Source organism: Xiphophorus hellerii, chromosome 13 (genome assembly GCF_003331165.1).
Source record: "Xiphophorus hellerii strain 12219 chromosome 13, Xiphophorus_hellerii-4.1, whole genome shotgun sequence".
Lineage (NCBI taxonomy): Eukaryota > Metazoa > Chordata > Actinopteri > Cyprinodontiformes > Poeciliidae > Xiphophorus > Xiphophorus hellerii.
Genome location: NC_045684.1, coordinates 18,419,621 through 18,438,923, shown reverse-complemented (window position 1 = coordinate 18,438,923; position 19,303 = coordinate 18,419,621). Strand labels below are relative to the sequence as shown.

Here is a 19,303-nt window from a genome sequence, read left to right as displayed (position 1 = left end):
AATTTGAAAGATCTTCAGACAGCAATAAGAAATATTTGTGTAAATTAGTTTAGGAAAATTTCTAGCTTATTGGAATCATACTATAAAGAGGAATGATTGAAGACTTTTGCACAGCACTGAAGCCATGAAAATGCATTGTTTCTTAGCATTTTACTGTCAAAACATGACAAGTTGCAAAATTCAGTCGGACATAAAGTGGCTCTGATGTTTTCCACGCATTAGTCTGAACCCTGCTGACTTGTGCAAGCAGTGAAATAAAGTAAATCAGAGTGCATGTCAACTACTATATTGCATACAAAGGTACTGATCCAAAACACAGAGCCATGTTCGCTTTGATACACAAGATTTACCACAAATATGACATTTGGGTTCGTTTCGTCAGACTCTCTGCATGGTGTCTGTACATGCACTCTTTGAAGCTGACATACAGAAGAATACATTGACGTTTGCATCTCTTCGCTCTCCATATATACACTTCAGTTTCATTACCCGCACATACAAATCTCACTTTATTTCTCTGAGTGACAGATTGAGTTCAGTGGCGGGCTCAGCAGGAAGTCGACTTACAGGCGCAGCAAAGCAGGGAACTCTGAGTGACACAACTCAAAGCGTGTGAGTGGGAGTGCCCTGGAGACCAGCTCATGTATGTTGACTGATCACATCATGTGCCACTTTTTGTATATATGTGCCCTTCCTCTATAGATGTGGTTGTGTATGTGCAAATAAATATCCCTCAAAGGAGGCAGAGGATGTAAAACACTGAACAGAGATTAGGTTTCTCTCAGGGACTTTAAGAGGATCTTTGGTAGGGTGACTTTTATATTCCAAGGACAGAATTGCACACAAAGCAGCATTTTTTTCTTTTTTACTGCAAATCAAACTGACAAATGACCTTCATCACAAATCAAAACTTGAAGCTTGTCACTTGGGGCTTGTATAAAGAGGCAATGAGCTTTCCACTTCAGGTCAGTGGAGACCATCTATGGCTCCAGGGTTCTTACATTTTTCATTCAAAATTTAGAAGTTCCCAGACTCAGATTTGTTGATTCTTTTATTATTTTTTTGGGTCACTTGATGTTGAGACATCTTGAATGGAGCCAAAAAGAGTTAGTCTAGATTTACCGAACATGTTTGCAACTTTCTGTATGCTGCAGTCACCGTGAAAAATCACAGACTCTTTAGAAAAGATTCTTATGAAGGAAACAGTGACGTCTTTAAAGCTTCTTGCTGTAATTCCAGTAAATAACAATTTCACATTTAATTTAATTAGCTTGCACTATTGGCTCGTCAATCGTATGTAATCTAGATTATTTAAAATGATCTAATTTAGAGTCAGAAATTCCACATTAACTGACTGCTTTAAGATTTATTTGTTTCATTATGACTTAAAAACATCATGGCATGCTCTCCATCCCTGAGCATTTAGCCCTAAAAATTCAGCATCAATTGATCCTAATACAAACTGTGTAGAAGTGTTAGAAACACTTGCCTCAATGGCAAGACTTGCAATTAAAAAGTAATGAATTCCCAGACAGTTCTCAGTACCAACAGGCTTCCTTCTGTGCTTAAAATACTAGGAAAATGACCATAAAACTGTGTTTCCACAAAGTTCTGCTGTATGAGACAACTTTGCTTAGACGATCCTGTGTCCAGAAACATAGCATTTTTTCTCAAATCTTTTCGATGGCTTTAAATGTAAAGACAAGAAATATAACATTTATCTTTTAGAGAATGGAATAGGGAGAAAAGTCTGGAAAAAACTGCGAGTTTCTGGAAAAAATAGATGCATAGAACCAACAACGACCTTTATAACAACCCACATCTCAGTTCTATTAGATAGATAAACATAATAAATAACATTCTCCTGTACATTTATTTATTACTTACGGGCTATTGGCCCCACCACCAGAGCGAAACTGGACATATGGAGCAAGCTGTAGGAGGAGTTTCACAGCTTCTGGCCACTCCCCCTCATTGGAGCGAAACTCGCAGGAAGCAGAGTCACACTCTTCAAAACTGAACTGGTAGTAAGTGTTAGAGTCCGAAAACACCACCCGTTGGTCCACTGGAAATAATTAAATAAAAACAGAAAACAGCAGTGAGAAGCAGTAGGGTTAGTCATTAATTAGGGTATAATCATGCTGTTGAAAAAAATATAAAAAATGTTGCTTTCGATACTGTTGTCAAAAACTAATACAGATATGAGGTTAGATATGCCAGTAAAGATTCAAGTTTTGTGCTTGTGTGTAAAGAATGGACTTCCTGTAGAATCTTCCTTCGATGTAGCATCACATAGAAAGTGACAGTAATTAATCTAATTGACAAATAGAAAGTCATTCCAGAAGACATGATACAGCAACTTTTTGGGTGAGTTTACAAATGTGCAGCTATGTTGTGAATTAGCCTGTTTTTTTGTTTTTTTTCCAACAAAAAAACTCGATGACAAAACCATAACAAAACCTTCAAAGTTAGCTATGACACTGTCAAGTGACAGAAAAAGAAACCAGCAAGAGTCAAAACATTAAAAAACCCTTCAGCATGAGGCTGTCTTGGTATGCAGCAGAGGCAGAAGGATAAACAAGGTAAAAGATTCAAACACTAGATATTCAGAAGAATCTGTGATACAACGATGTGAAATTTAAGAAAAAAAAGCATGATTCTTTCCTCAGCGTTGTGCTAAAGAAGAAAAGCACTCAGCATGAGCTAAACAGCCGCAAGAAAAGAACTGAAGTGAGGCAGACTTCAATGATAATACGGAAAACAAGCTTCAGTGGCTATGGGTTGCACGATAAAAACCAAGGGCTGGGTGGGTGAATGTTATAGGATTCTGTGAGTCATTGAGATAACAGAAATAAAACACTGGCTTCCCTGTTCTATGATAATATCTATGGATCCCCCTGCATCCCATCAAACATGATGAGGTCTACACACTGCAAGGCTGATTTCTAACAAAACCAACCAACAGGGATGACGTGTTGATTGTGTAACTTTATTGGAACTTTTTAGGCCACATCCATTATCTTTCAATTTTATCAGCCACCCAAACACTTACACAGTCCTCTTGGGTAGCTAATTTAATAAGATGGATTTTATTCAAGCTATAACAAATGCAAGTCTGAGGATCTAAATCTAGACAAATACAGATTAACACTTAAAATAGGTTTAATTAACCATTACAAAATGGAAAGAGTTGGTTTCTAATGCTGACAGAAAGCAAAATCCCACTGTTAAACAGTGGATCTTTGCACCAGACCAATGAACTTTACCTGAGCAGGAGCAATCATTCTTTTCTGCAGAATAATGAAACAATACAGGAAAATGGGGCTCTGATATATGTGGCTGTAATTCCCAGTTTCAATGTGACAGATCTGCACTAAATTCAAGCTCATGTGCTGAGCAGGTGAATGAGGCAGCAAATGAAGCTCTCCTTTCTGCTGAAAATAACCGAGTTAAGCACTTGTATCTTTAGAGATGTGCTGATGTCGCTGGTAGGTGGCTATAAATTTGGAAGCACAGTTCTAGCTATCTGCTCGTGTGTGTGTGTGTGGGGGGGGGGCGTGTGTGTTACCAGACAGCAGGACTCCCAGCTCCAGCAGCACCTGCCAGACACGCACAGCAGTAGTCCGACAGCGCACGTACACGCACTGCTCACACAGCCACTGCACCAGCTCCACTCCCACATAGCTGCGCCTGTTAAAAGCAGATGCATATATGACCACTCTATAGCACAAGTAGGGCCATATAATGTCATGATGCTCACATATTTTTATTGCATGAAAGCTCTTTTTTTTAAATCAATACCCATTGACTATTCATTAGCTCTGTATAAGGGTTTTCCTCAGAAACAGCGAATGTTTTTCCTCTACTTCCCCATGAAGATAAAGTCTCTGTGTCGGTGTGGCTGTATTTACAGCATTTACAGTTCCGGTATCTATTACAAAAATCATTTGTTTTCTTTTTAAGGACCTGGATGTTCTGTATTTATGTATAATTCCATAAAGTGACTGTATTCCAAAAATATTTGTGCACCACATCTACATTCCTCTTTGTCCATTGTCCTGCATGAACAACCAGACTGACCAATTAAAATGGGGCTCTCCAGTGACTGGTGAGTCAGTCTACACGCTTCGCTGAATTCATCGATCCAGCTCTGCATACAAACAGGCAGAGACGGGCGTACCGTATGATTCTGGCCAGGTGGATCTTATCTTTGGCTGGGTACGGTCCATGAGAGAGGAAGGCATTCCTCACAGATCGACCGGCACATGGAAAACTCTGGGAGCAAGACTGAAACAAACATGTACAAATTAGCAAACAAACACATTTTCTTTAAACAAGCTAAAGTGCTAAAAACTGCAAATAAAAAATAAATAAAACAAGAGCTGCAGAATTTGTTAAACACAGAATTATTTACAGATGGATATCAGATTGTAGGAAGCTAATGTGGTTATGTGCCACTGTCATTGACCGGCTCACAAGGACAGCTCGATTTCTTTCCCCCCTGAGGAATCAACCATTGACTATGTCTACAAACTCTGCAATACTCCCGCTGTCTATGCCATCATAAACACATCTGTATTTCAATTAAACTGTTTACATGGCTGCTGGCACTGTTCTGCTTCTCAGGTCTTCTACTGTACATGAATCAGAGCAGAGCATACTGCCTAAGTAAAGAGGCTTCACACATTATATTAAAACATCAAATGCTTTCTGTGAAATCTTTCACATGCTGCAAGCTGGTTTACACATAATAAAAATCAATAGGTTGCACATGTATTAGCTTAGAGGTCCAACAATAGTGTGTTGGTCCCTCTAGGGGCATGAACTCCAACAAACCGGCACCCAAAAGGTGAACAGCAGGTCCTAAATGTCCTATTAACTGGAAGGTGAGGCATCCATGAATCTGACTCTTTTTGAACAGAACATCCCCAAAACTGCTAAGTAGGATTGATATCTGGGGAAGTTGTATGCCTAGGTCAACCTCACAGAAATTCTTGCTGTGTACTTTATGAGTTCTGCTTTGGTTCAAGAGTAGCTCCAACTACAGGTTGTTTATATTTGCATCGCATCTTAGGTAAGTGGTACATGTCAAGGTGGCATCAACAAGGATGGCAAAGCCCGATGTTTCTCAGCTGAAAATTGCTGGTTACTTGGTGGTGGACAAGAATCAGGTTCTGTATACCCATAACAGTCTGCAAAAAACTGCAATGCCTCCTGTTTTGTGACTTTTATTCTCTGTAAAAACTGAAAATCTGACGTTTCACCAGGTGAAAGGTCTTGCCCACAGGCAACATAAGAGGTGGACGGAGCAGAAATCCAACTTGCAACCCAACAATTGCAGGACAAACTCCTACCACCATTGGTACCATCATCCCATAACATTAACACAGACAAACATCAGTAACTGTTGCTTTTCATTCTGACAAGATATAGGAACTATTCTATCTGAAACTCACTCAGCTATATGATAATAATAAAAAAACATTGAAGAAATTTACCGGAGTGAAAATGCCAAGGTCACCAGGAGGCCTTCCCATGCTGTGCACAACAACATCCCAAAAAAGGAGCTAACTGAATCTACAAGCTTCAGTTGGCAAATTAAATGCTAAAGGTTCATAACAGCGGGTTTAGAAAAGTTGCCAGAACTAGGAAGAAAGTCTCTTCTCTCTGAATAGAAGATGGTTCATGACTTGGCATATTGACCCAAATGATTAGCATTCACCCTGCAGCAATGCCTTCAAACTTCGCAATTACTAGCCTGAGCATAAACTCCCATATAGTTTAAAAAACTGCAGAGTTAAATGTGAGCCCTGAAAGCTAAAACCGTCTCTACTGCCTACTGCAACATTCCAGAATATACCAGCATATCCACAAAAAATGCCTAAACAGAACATAAGTGAGGTGTTGAAGAGCCGAGTCAAAATCACCACCATCACAAAGTATTGTGGAGGAATAAAAAAGGAACCTGCATCTACAAATTCATGTAAATAATAATGAACTGATGAAGAGCTGTGAAAAAAACCCCTGACCTAAAGTTTTACAAAAAGAATGTAAGAGACTCATATGGTCATAGAGCAGCAGATAGCCTGACTAATTTACCAGTTAATACGAGTCTTTTGGGTTGTGCATGGTTGCTCAGTTGTCATAGCTAATTGCAGCAGTGAAGTCATCACAGAAAGCACACTTGATGCATTTTGCAGAAGGTGTCCCCACATTCCTTTAGTTACAAGTCACAGCGTTTGCTCTGTAGCATTTATTTTTCCTGAAGCGGCAAGTTTGATTATAAAAAGAACCACTTGAGCAATGTGATAATTTCCTTATTCTTAATTCTAACATGTGATATGTATGCACCACATGATTTGAGGAAATTTGTAGTTATTTGTGCTGTAATTTTTTTCTGCGTTTTGGTTAGATACTATTTGTATTCTAATACAAAAGGAAGTCAAACTCACAGTGAACAATATAGGTTTCAGATGTGGAAAAGCATTTAAAGGAAATATGTAAAAATGGGTCAAATGTAATTGCAGTGTAATCTGTAGTGCTATCTAGCTACAAAGTGATGTTAGTTGATATTTCACCCTCATCTTCTATTTGTGTAGAAGGAAATAGGACGGTAACAAAAAATGCAAAAACATCTCTAATGGAAACGGTATTTGGTTTGGTTTTTAGTCCAAGCTCCTGTTGAGACCTGGCGGTTCCACATGGAGAAATGAGAATGAGGAAAAAGTGTGATATCACCTTTTAGACATAGATCTATGGTTTAACAAGAGTTACAAAAGCATTTATCAAATTTCAAACATCATTCAATCTAATCTGAATAAGTGGTTCAAAAGTCAGATCCAGTGACTTCATTGGAATCCCCCCAGACTGTAACAGAAACCTGACAAGAGATCCTAACAGTGAACATCCTCTTGTGTGGGTGGCAATGTAATGTTCACATAATTTTAAAAGATAAAATTTTAAAAATGTAATTATTTGGCAAATTTGTTCTTTATATACTTGCCCGGGATGTGGGTTTATGTTTTAACCATTTTGTTTAAACCTTCAGAGATGAAGGACAATAATCTAATATTTGAGCTCTACAGTTAGGCTTTTTGCATAGTGCACTGCTTAAAATATTCCCAAAGCCAAATTACATGATCACATGAGGCCTGTGTCAGCAGTGAAAGTGACTTGGACAATGTTCAAGGTAATATCCCCACTGATGTCATTTGTGAATAAATAAACACTTCATTGTGCTGAACAGAGAAAACTAGAAAGTAATGATGTCATTTGTTTATACTCGTGTTCTTTCTCCCTACCTTGTGTACTGCAGACCCGGTGCTTGGTCCAGGGATAGTGTCGGGTGATTGCTGTTGAAACAAAACACAAGCCATCAGAGCCAACTCACACAAGATATAACACACACACACACGCCCACCCACCCATACACACACGGTAAACACACTAAACAAACAAGTCTGAGAAGGGGATGACTGGTTTTATTATTCTGAAAACATTAGTCAGGTTTGTTTGAACTCGCAGTAGAAGTAAGCGAGAGAGCAGATCCACACATTAATGCAGGACATGTGTTATCATGAAACACTTTTATCAAACTTAAAGAAAATGTGATTGAGTCATCTGGAAGTTTTGTCAGGGGATTGTACCAGTCATAAACTCAAGCAAACCATTTATGCCATTTACTTTATATATTCTCATGTGCCTCCTCCACAAGTAAAACTTGTATTTGACAATTCATTCATCATCAACAAAAACCAACCATCAGTGTAATGGTCACATTTTACAGACAACCCACAATAGATATCTTCCCTCTTAATAACACCATTCTTTCCCCCAGGTGTATCCACTTCTCCTCTACTTCCCCTATCAGGAAATAAACCCTTAATCTTTATGGATCATTGTGGTGCCAGTGCAGGAAGATGAGTGTAGACACGGCGCGGAAAGACTGGTTATAAACCAGATTAACAATGATCAGGATTGTCAAGTAAATAGAGGGGGAGATGACTCACGAAGAGTGTTTAAACATTTAAAGACTATAATAACATGACAAAACGTCACCTTTGAAAGAAGAATTTAACATTTTCTTTACAGGTGTGAAGAGGTTCTCTGTTCATGATATTAACTGCAAAAACATTAATGTAGATGTACAAACAGCACAAAAATAACAAAAATGAACTCCTGATGAAAATTGATAACTATCAGGGCCAAGAAAAAAAAAGTAATTTAAGAAATAAAAACATTTACCCTTTCTGTTCAACTGAATGCCTTCCACACTGGTTCAGGTTGTACTGGTTTACTTTATCAAACAGCAAAGTTGTCAAAGCAACAAAATGAGAGCAAATGTTATCATGTTGAGAAATGTCCATAAAACGTGTGAAGCATCACTGTAAACATAAACTGGTTGCATATTAATCTTTATGCCAACACACCTTAAAATCACGACTGATGTCATAAAGGGATTTCCACCATTTATGCTTTTCTGACCAATGTTCTCACCAATCAAACAGAACATTGTAAGATGTGGGTTAGTGTAGCACAGGCTATTGACTACAGTGTCATAAATGCAACATTAGCATTTTAATATTTGGAAGCAAAACTATATTTAGTCTACTTCTACAGCCCCAGTGAAATCTAAACCTGCTTTATGTCTAATAATAACTTTTCCCAGAACTTTATTAGAAATATTATTTTTGAGTACGTTGAAGATTATAAGGGGTTTTTAGTGGAGAAACAAGAATTGAGTGTGGCTCATTGTGGGGACATTAGATGACATTCTCTTCAGAATACAAGGGATATTGTTCAGAGAGACTAACTACAGTATACTTTAAGTAAACTTTATGCAGGAGAGTTGCCCAAGCTTTGCAATTTGCTGATGTGTGTACACATTTGTTACACCCTGTATTAATTCATCTAGGTTCATTCAGCCAGCTGAAGAAAAAGTGCAGAGGTTTTCTATAAATTACATAAACCACATTTTTGACTGGGTACATACTGTATACTGTCAATCTTGTAACGGATTGTAATTTGAAGCTCTTTAGTTCAAATGTCACCCTCTGTTTGCTTTCCAACAACGTAAGACAGCATGAGAAATATGTAAACGAATGGTGCATTGTAAATTTGGCTAATTAAAAGTAGATACTAAACAATGTAATGATGATTGAGAGCGAATACGCATGCAATGCCAAACATTGGCCCAATGAATACGCCAACTGGTTTATTCCACACTAAACTGAGCTCGGCATTCTTATGTAGCAAATTATTAGAATGAAATGATCCAGTTTAAATTTTTGTGAAAATGAATTTGAAGGTGGCTTTTGTAAAGTGTGAAAATGAACAACATTGAATTTGAAAACATTTAAAATTTGATTGAAGGTGGAAATGGACAACATTGAATTTACAAACATTTTAAATTTGATGCAGGGGTCCTAACTCCAGCAGTCAGTGGAGCCAAGCGGGGCACCATTAATACAGCATTTGCAGGACCTTTTGACTTTTAAAATACTTCAATATGATACATCATCAAAATCAAACCATGTTCTTGTACTCACATCCCCAACATCTGCACTCTTGGAGAGAATATTGCCTACAAGTAAAAATAGAATAAACCACATAAAGAACACCTTCTTAAAATATTGAAAAATGTAGTATATTAACGGACATGGCTGGAGCAAGGGGGCAAAATGTGCATGTTGCACTCCAGGGTAATGCCACCTAGACATATATACGCTGTAAGTCCATTAGGATGATGATCACGTTTCCAGTTGAGTTTATTGGACAGAGACAGATAAGCAGCTCTGGCAGTCAGAGTTTAACAGGTTTGTGAGCTGACTCAGTGAAACATGAATACTCGTGGGGTTATAGCTGTTATAGGAGTCTGTGCTAGTAATTGCTGCTGCCCTTCTACTTTTTATACCCACCGACTAAAAAATGACAAACGCATGCAGGTAGATAAAATGAACAAATGAAAAGCACTTTAATGAACATGAATGATGGATGTAGATTAAAAAAATGAGTTGAGGCGCTAGAGGGGAGAAAAAAAAAGTAAAAGGCTAGACAACTCACAACAATTTATGAATAAATAAGTGGATGTGTATGACAGATGGAGAGGAGGAGAGATGAGGAGGTGAGAAGCAGAAAGATCATTGTAATTATGAAGGAAGCGAGAGAAAGAAAGATGGAGAGGGCGAGTTGTTCAACAGAGGATTTGAGTTGCAGGGAAATGAGACGGAGAGATGATTAGAGGGATGGAGATCAGTCTGGGTGATCCTCATTACAGCAATGACACTATTTGGAATGGCCCATGCTCACACACACAAGCCAAAAGATAAAAACCATACACATCTCCATTATTCTTCATCGTATTGCAGTAAAAAAAAAACAACAATAAAAAACAAAGATCTTTATTTACTTTGTCACCAAAAATTTGACAAATTAGACCAGCGCAGATTTTAGGAATCCCTAAATAACTAATTTTGGCTCAAAAGAAAATTCTCCAAAATATAGTTCTTATCTTGTTTGCTAAATGCATGAATATTATCTGCGCTAAATATTTCGCACTCTTAACCATGCAAAAGCAGGGATTTGATCACTTCCAGCCTGGCAGGCAAAGAGCACCCCAGGAAGTCTTTAGCTAGCTGATTAGATGTATCCAACTACACGGGTGTTATTGATTCAGAACGTGGCAAAACAAAGCTTTAGGTGTGCTTCCAAACACACACAGCCAATGCAGACATCTTCTGTCAAACTGACTCCATTTTACAACTGCAGTTTTTTTCCTTAGTAAAATATTTGCCATAATCCATCAATGAATTGCAGTTGTTCTTCTGTCAGGCAAATGTTTAGTAGTAGATCCTTCTGATTCACAATCTCTTGTTTCTGCTGTCATCTTCACAATTTAACAATAATTTCACTAATCAGAAGAAGATACATAATCCAAACAAATTATGTACAGATTATGCTCAGCCAGAGTGTTCCCCACAAACTGAACAGTTGTGAACCGTTGACATGATCATGGGCGCCAAAGCTCAATGATGCATGGATGAACTGAAGGTTAACCCGTGTGAACTGGACCTAAGAGCAATGGAAGAAGACTTACTTCACATGGATGGCCAAATGTTTGCACTGTTTACCTGTAGAAACACATCCCACCAGGATGCACAATCATAAAAAAGTCAAGCTGTCAGTGACACTGCAACGCTTTGACCAATGAATCTTAGGTCTCCTATCCACATGGACACTTCAAATAAGAAGTCTTACAAGATTGATAGAGACAGTATTCCCTGTTGGCTGTAACCTCTTTCAGAAGGATAAGGCTCCCTGCGATAAAGCAAAAATGATTTGGGAATGTTTGAAGACCACAACAAAGAGTTTGCAGAGATGACTTCCCTCCTTCAACTAAATTCCCCAGATGACAATCCAATCGAGCATCCATAGGATGTGCTAGGAAAACAGATTTGATCAGAACATTTTAGAAGGTGTTTTAAAGGGTTCTGTGGAGTCCATGCCTCAAAAGAAAGAGAGAAAAAAAAAACATAAAGGATGTTCTGGCAGATGTGATCATAATTCAATACCCTATCGATGTATGCATCAATGTAAAAATGTTTTTTTCCCTCATTTTAATTGAAAACACCCACCACTATCAAGGAACCTGGAGCACCTCGGTTTATCTGTGATGAAATTTAATCTTAAAAAGTCTGTTTTAAAAATTGCAATTAAAAAAATCTGATGTAATGCTGAAGTTATGAAGATCGCTTTGTGGCTGTAAAGATGCCAAGTCAGTGTTGATGCAGTGCAAATGCAGCATTTGGACCAGGGGTTTAACAGAGAACACCAGCCAGTCATGCACATAGACAAAATAAAACATTTTCTATCTCTTCCTCTCGCTCCATGTCTCTCCCTTGTTTTTGATTCTCTATCGTGTCTTGTAATCTCTGTCTGTTTTTCTGGTTATAACACAGATCTTTCAAGGGTTCTTTGTTTATCCAGTGTCATCTCTTCTCACAGACACGCTCGGGAATCGCTCCAGCACCAGAGGTGTTTCATTCATACTGTATCACACATCAAGATGGAGTTCTGCCGCTATGTTCCTGTGAGTCTTGACGTTTGTGCATCACTTCCTCTACAGAAAAACACTTCCATGTGACAAGGAGTGAGGACTAATGTCATTGCAGCTTTGAAGAGCGAAGAGAAGAAAGAGAAGAACAGAGAAGAAAGAAAAGCAGAGAAGAGAAAAGAGAAGTGCACATGCTGACACACTTATCAATGCAATGACTTCAAAGTGCATATACAGAGAGTGAGAGAGAGCAGGAGCAGCGAGGTCATTATCTGCAAAAAATGGATTACTCTCAGATTAGATTGCTGAGCACAGTGAAGAGCTGGAACACGCTATGCTTGGTGAGCCCCCTCTCGCACACTCCAGTACACATCCAAGCTAAGCTCCTGTCGACTCCTCGACACGTTCGCCTCTCAGGGAAGTCAAAATGGAGTCATCAAAGGAGACAAACGCAGCAAATGCATTCAAACTCTCCAAAGCATGAGCTTTGGCTTGTCCAAACAAGTCTTAAGATAAATCCTGTAATTAGTATATACACAAGAAGTTTAAATTATTTTATGCTATTTTTGTTCGGTCTAGACAGTAATGAGCATATCCACCTCTAATAATTGCATCAAGAAATAAAAGCGGACCAAAATGTAAGACACGGTAACAGTTGGGGAGTAAAAGCTTTGGACAGTTTGTTTACTTTTATGACAAACATGCTAAATTTTTAAACTCTTAAGAGCTTTAGTTCAGTTCAGTTAAGGTTTATTTGCGTTCCAGGGGGCAATTAATGATACAGCAAGTAAAAATGGAAAACAGTGATAAAAAATACTAAGAAATTCTGAAAAAAAAACAATGAATTATTCAACTAACCCCTCTCAATTTGGGTTATTTTACTATTGAATGTTGAATTGAATTCTTTAGCTTACAGAAACATTTAGATGAAAATGTACTTCATTTGGTAAAGCCTGGAATTCTGAAAAACATGGAAAAAACTAAAATAGTTTAACAAGTTTCCTATAAAATTTTATTTCTTTAATATTACGGTTCTCTTGGTGCATTTAAGGATAACTAAGATATTTCAAAAAAACAAATTTAACATGACAGATTGGCTTTGTTGTATTAAGACAAATGTTATGCAAACCGTATTAATCTTTGAGTGACTGGTAAAACTGCTACCATTTTCTGATCTCTTATAGGAAATGTGTCATTTTTCAAACAAATTTGGTTGGGAAAATCACAGGCAGTCATGATGAGGGAATGAAAGGAGCACTAGCTATCACTCTTATTAAGGTAATGGTTTTTATAAAGATACAGATGCCAAGCTACAAACAGCATGACTAGTATAAAGCATCCAATTATTGCCTCTAGCAAAGTAGATAACCCAACTAAAAAGACAGTTACTATCTTTTTTGCAATATTTGTCACATTGAAACTGTAAAAGAAATATACCATTTTATTTTGGAAATAATTAAATTAAATAATTTAAATATAAGTAATGAAGTAATTTTCCACATTTTTATTTAATTAAGATGGTGTATTTTGGCCGATTCAGGAATCTCAAACCAGCTCATGCCCAAATGCTTTCTGTGGAAAGTTGATGGCAAGAAATTGGATCTTAAAAACTGTTGTGTTTTAAAACAGACCCAAGGCAATCACATAATCAGTATTATCGGTTAAACAATAAACCCATGTTTATGTCAAAGTATGTGTGGCCCTTTAAATCCTTCTCCTGTCTCGTGAATATATTTGCTTATTTACTCCCCCAACATAAATGCAGTCTAAATTTTAAATGAGAATAAATGACCCTAAGCTATTCCACTTGGCACTAAAGTTGCCTTCAAAGGAGTTTGTAATAATGTGAGTTTAACTACTTCTTTCCTCTTTGTTTTATCAGGAATGCCACAAACATCGGCATTGTTATGTAACTTTTCCATTTCATAATTGTCCTTCTGGCTTGAAATATACTCTGTGTGTATAAAGATTGGAGCTTTGTATACGTTTCTTCTTAATGAGACTTTTTTCCCCAACTCACATCTTCATCTTTCTTATTTTATGTATGTATAATGCAGTTAGAGAAGAGAAATATTTATGGCAGAGGCCGAATCACATCCGAAGCTACTGTTCGCAGCATTTATATTGTAGAAATTAGATCAGCTCCTGAGGAATATCAACAACCATTCACAGAGGGAGTTTTAGAAAGGGAGGGGAGCATTTTAGAAAAGCATCAACAGTCACAGGCAATCAACTTTACATTTGAAATTGGCCATAAGTCAATGTGTTTGCATGACAGAGTTTTCATTAAGGTTTCAATCAACAAGAAATATCAAGTAACTCACATCCATGAGTGCATTTAGGTATTGAACACGAGCCATTTACTGGTGAGCGAATTACAACATCCAGGTTGGAACATGTCAAAAATCCTGTATAACGAGGATTTCTTGATCTGATCCCAAGAATTGGTTTATATTGAAGAAAAAAATCTTTATTGTAGTGCCCGATTAAACTCGCAAGTATTCAGCTTGTGAATTTAGATCATTTCTTTAATTTTCAAAAACCTACTGACTTGTACTGTCTTGGAATACACAAAGAAGGAGAGACATTCATGTGAACAACTTAAAAGTTGATCCAAAACTTTGAACCATGAGCTGAATCATCTTAATTGTATCTAGTTCTTTTAAAATGTGAACTTGCCCAACAACTATTTTTAGATGAATAATTGAAATGTAATCACTGATCAATCAAAGCACCAAGACTTCACCAGGGTAAAGTGAACACTGACAGTAAATCTTTGTTTCTTCTGATCCTTGAAACGCCTCTGAGCTCACAGCAGATCCCTCCTTCAGCAGCAGAAACATGGAAAGAACCTGGAAATGATTAACTCAGTTGTCAAAATTCACCATACATGCGATCTAATAGAGCATTTCTGGTCCATAGGGCATTAACCCTGGAATCCACAAGAACCACAGGATTCTCTACAAACATCTCAATGCCAAGCCCCAAAATCTAAACTCGCTTGATGTTTTATCGTGTCTGTCTCAATGTTTCACAAATACCTCAGAGAAACAGCGACGGGCATAGACAACAATACAGATGTAGTTTAAATATTGTGGATATTCACCATAACATGCACAAAAACTATTCAAATTCACCTTTACTACTATTATTTAACAAAGTATTTGGATCTAAATGCACTTAATTCCAATGAAAGATACTGCATTAAAATACGTTTCAGAGAGATCCATCTCACACCACATGCATAGCGATCCATCCAATTTTTTTCTTTTTTTTCCCGCTTCAGTTAAAAAAACGACACGCAGTGTTTTCTGTAAAAGTATTTTTCCATTTTGTTAAATCAAAACCCGTCAAGAAAAAAAAAAAAAACAGTCAAGAACTAGAAACTGCAACAAGTGAATGGGAATTTATCCAGATCCAAGGCAGAGTAACATGGTAAATGTGGTAAAAGTTAAAAACTATGTGTTATCAATTCTTTATGCTTCTTTCACACTGCAGACATTGAAAGAAGCAATAAGAGGAGCAACAGTGCAAGTTAAAACAATGTGAGACAGGATTCTCCAAGGTGAGGCTGCTGGAGGCTAGACTCTGAGGCAATTGATGGCGTTAGTGCAACGCAGCAGTTTCTATTCACTCCGGATTTTTTATGTGATGTGAGAAACTGCTCATGTCAAAAATTCTGCATTAATAAGTAACAGAAAAAAATGTGTGGTTTTGGGAAAGGTAACCAGGTAAAAAAATCTAAATTCATTTTAGAGTAAATCTTTATTAGATTCTCAAGGATTTTTTTTACTGCTATCTCCGTCTCTTTATTGTTTTTGGTTTTTTGTTATACTTATATTGTGTGCACAAGCTATTGTGAGTGAATGGAAGAAACTGGTGGAATCTAGTGAGAACCAGTCTGCAGTGAACAGTCACATATTTGCTCTAATTTTGTCCGTCTCATTGCATAACTCTCAGAAAATAAAAAAAAACTAAACAGAAATATTAATCTACTTGATCTTTCTGTTTCCTTTCCTTCAAATGCAGCAATTTAAAAAACAGAAAACAAAATGTTTCAGAAAAGTGCTCAGGCTTTTTGCAAGAATAAATTAATTTTAAATACTTGTAAAGATTTTCTGGCACCACCGGCCTTTATTCACAGCAGTCAGTCAGGAAACAGGCTGATTGAGAATTGGTGAAAAAATACAAAGAGGAATCGAACCCTTGATAGCTGTGTTGAGTACTACTAGTCATATTGACTAATTTTATGTTAAAAATTTGTATGTATTTTGGATTTTAATATAATAATTTGGATAAGCTTGCAATTCTTTCATTTTTTGTTGGAATAAAAACTATTACATCTATTAGGGAACCTTCAGCCCATTTCCACCACATTTGTAATAGTGCTTAGAAAAATACATATAAATATCAAGATCAGTCAAAATCATAATCTGCAGGTCCACCTCAAAGAAAAAACTAAATCCGCACTGACTACAAAAAGTCAATCAGTTCATCTTTAATTATAGATTATACAATTAAAACCCTAAAGAAACCCCTTGTGCTACTTTCCATGTTTCAAATAACATTTTAATTTGGTTCCATCCATGTTTTATTCACCTCTGTGTCAAGGTCCAATATCAGTGAATAATTAGGCAAGAAGATTTCTATCACATTAACCATTAACAGGACACGGAGTGGCCTCACTCTGTAGTTCATTTGCACATCACTTAAAATTACCAGATGTAACATGACACAAACTGCTCTTCTCAGTGGTCCTATGTGGCTTTAACACAAGAAAAGCTGCATATTTTTAGCACATCTGGCTCCAGCGGGACAGGAAGTCCTGGCACACCACCGATGATTTTCACAAAGGGAACCGGGGACGAGTATTTGAGTGGCCGCCGCTGACGACAAGGATGAGCAGAGCGGACACTCAGAGCAGGCACTTGGCATGTCGGGTGCTTTTTGTTGGACACAGCAAGGCTCAGAAAAAGCTTCACTGGCCGATCTTTAACAAAGAAAAGCAAAAAGCTGTTGACCGATCAATTAAACAACTGGTATTGTTTAAATTAAGAAATACTGAATTTGAGAAGCGAGTCTGACAGGACAAAAAAGGCTTTCAAGGCTGTTTGGCACTAGGAATGGACCTGTTACAAGTCTGAAGGTACACAAAGGCTTTAAAAAGTTAAGTATCAAAGCAGCAATTGTTCCTATGGTTTAATGCACTTTTTATAAAGATGCCACAGAAAGTGCAGGGAGGATGTGAGTTTTATTCTGGCAGCAGTATAAGTTAAGAAAGTGATGCCCCACCCCTACAGTTGCTCTTAGATAAATTTTGTGTGGTAAGGACTTCAAAACCCCAATTGCATTTATTATTGGTGTTTATTCTGTTTCAGTCTATGGATCAAAATTTGTATTAATCTTAATAATAACATATTATGCTATTTTGTAGCAGTAGAAATAAGTATTTTTAGTATTTTAAATCATCGTTTGAATATGAAGTCTGGTACTTTTACTCAAGGTTTGTCTGTCTTTGAAAATACATCAGGTCACGTCAATGATGCACCACTAAGCCCACCTTTATTTTGCAGCTTATTTTTCATCGGAAAGATGTGGTACGCACAAAACTGTGAATCTTGAAACAAGAAAAGAGAATTCTTGATATGCCCTTCAGAATCAAAATTCATTTCAAATTTACATCAAGACTTTTTGTTTTACTTCCAATTCAAATTAGCCTATTCTTATACCGGGACTGCAATAATGTGCTGTCATTATGAGCTCCATTTGCATTGTCAGTCTTTACCACTGTTATTTTAGGCCACAGCTCTGACATTTTGACATGTCATCTAAGACTTTCACTATCTCAATGGAATCCCTTTTCCAATAATGTCATAAATAAACTGACAGATATTTAAAAAAATACAGTTTGATTAGAAAAAAGAAAGAACACTGAGGATTTGAGTGAGAAATGTCATTACCACAGGTACTTTTAATGTGACTGTGAATGATAGTGGGGGTGCTGTTGCCCTGACTACGGGACTGTGAAGGTATGGTGTCCAAAAGCTATTCTGGTCATTATAGATGTAGTAGGTAACAAGCACAGTTGCGCACACACACATTTATATATAAAAAAAAGCTTGCCTCTGCGACATCTATCCCTGTGGGAAAATGAAAAACACCTGAGTCGTGACGAGCTTACAAAACGGCCTCAGAGCACAAAGTGGAGTCATGCAACCTGGCAGTTAAAAGATAACACAGCTAGTAACGCTCATCAAACACGGAAGGACGGACAGTCATTCAGTGGTCTGTTCGAAATACTCACGCTCTTTTTCCGCAGGTGCAGCCCGTGCTTGAGCAGCCCCGGCAGATCCCGAATTTTGTGTTTGAGCTGCGCTTGGTCCCGTGCGCTCCTGTTCCACCGCAAGCCCGCGAGCAAGCCGTCCTCTGCGGGCTCCGAGTCCTCCATGGTTCACCCCCCTTCTTCTCCTCCTCTGACTGCGTGTCCTCGAGCTGCCTGCCGCCTGCCTGACTGCCTCCACTCCCGGTGTCTCTGCCTAGTGTATCCTCAGGAGGCGCACCGCTGCCCGCGCCCGTTCGCCATTTCCCCCCTGTTCCTCGCGCTTACTCTCGCCGACCCGCATCTGCATCCAGACCGCGCGCGGCGCGGTTAACAACCTACAGAATGTGTTCCGCAGCACGCGACGCCGCCTGCTCCACCCAGTGGCTCGCGCGTCCCGCTGCTCCGTAGCCTACTACCAGGTTGACGTGTGCGCTGTCCAGGGAGGGGAGGGGAGTTACAGGTGCATCGACACATTGCATCACTTCCACCTTTCATTCACTGACGGTCAAACCAAGGAAAAGCAACAAACGGACTGTGATCACCTATAGTCATCACTCGGTGTTAGTACTAGTTTATTTTCAAATCAATGCTTGTTTTTCCTGTCCGTTTGTCTCAAAAGTTGTAAAACAACACAAAGGATCATGTTTGGGGGAAGGGAGGGGGGAAAAACAGAAGACAGATCTTCGTGAGGCTACGTCACCACATTACCTGGGTCAAATTTCTAAAAGTAAACAAAGGGACAGTCTCTGTCGTTATGTGTGTATCTGTGAGACAGATAATTTTTCAGGCTTCAAGCTTAGTTTTGTTCTGACAGTGTTGGGAATGTTGTTTAGTCTGAGACAGGTGCGCAAAATGAAATATGAGCGCTCTTAATCCTGTGTTTTGTTGCTTGGTGTAGATGAAACAGTCTATGTAGTGTGTCTGCCAAA

General features: G+C 38.1%; 1 protein-coding gene across 1 annotated transcript in view; it reads right to left on the bottom strand.

The window, feature by feature from the left end:
* Positions 1–18,875, bottom strand: part of rapgef5a (Rap guanine nucleotide exchange factor (GEF) 5a) — a 46,702-nt gene extending 27,827 nt beyond the window's left edge. The window contains exons 1-5 of the mRNA XM_032580976.1: positions 18,357–18,875; positions 7,302–7,352; positions 4,181–4,287; positions 3,569–3,690; positions 1,888–2,065 (exon numbers count right to left, since the gene is read on the bottom strand). Coding sequence (XP_032436867.1) covers positions 1,888–2,065; positions 3,569–3,690; positions 4,181–4,287; positions 7,302–7,352; positions 18,357–18,500 — 602 coding nt within the window. The 5' untranslated portion in view covers positions 18,501–18,875. The remainder of the gene's footprint in view (positions 1–1,887; positions 2,066–3,568; positions 3,691–4,180; positions 4,288–7,301; positions 7,353–18,356) is intronic.
* Positions 18,876–19,303: the final 428 nt, after the last annotated feature.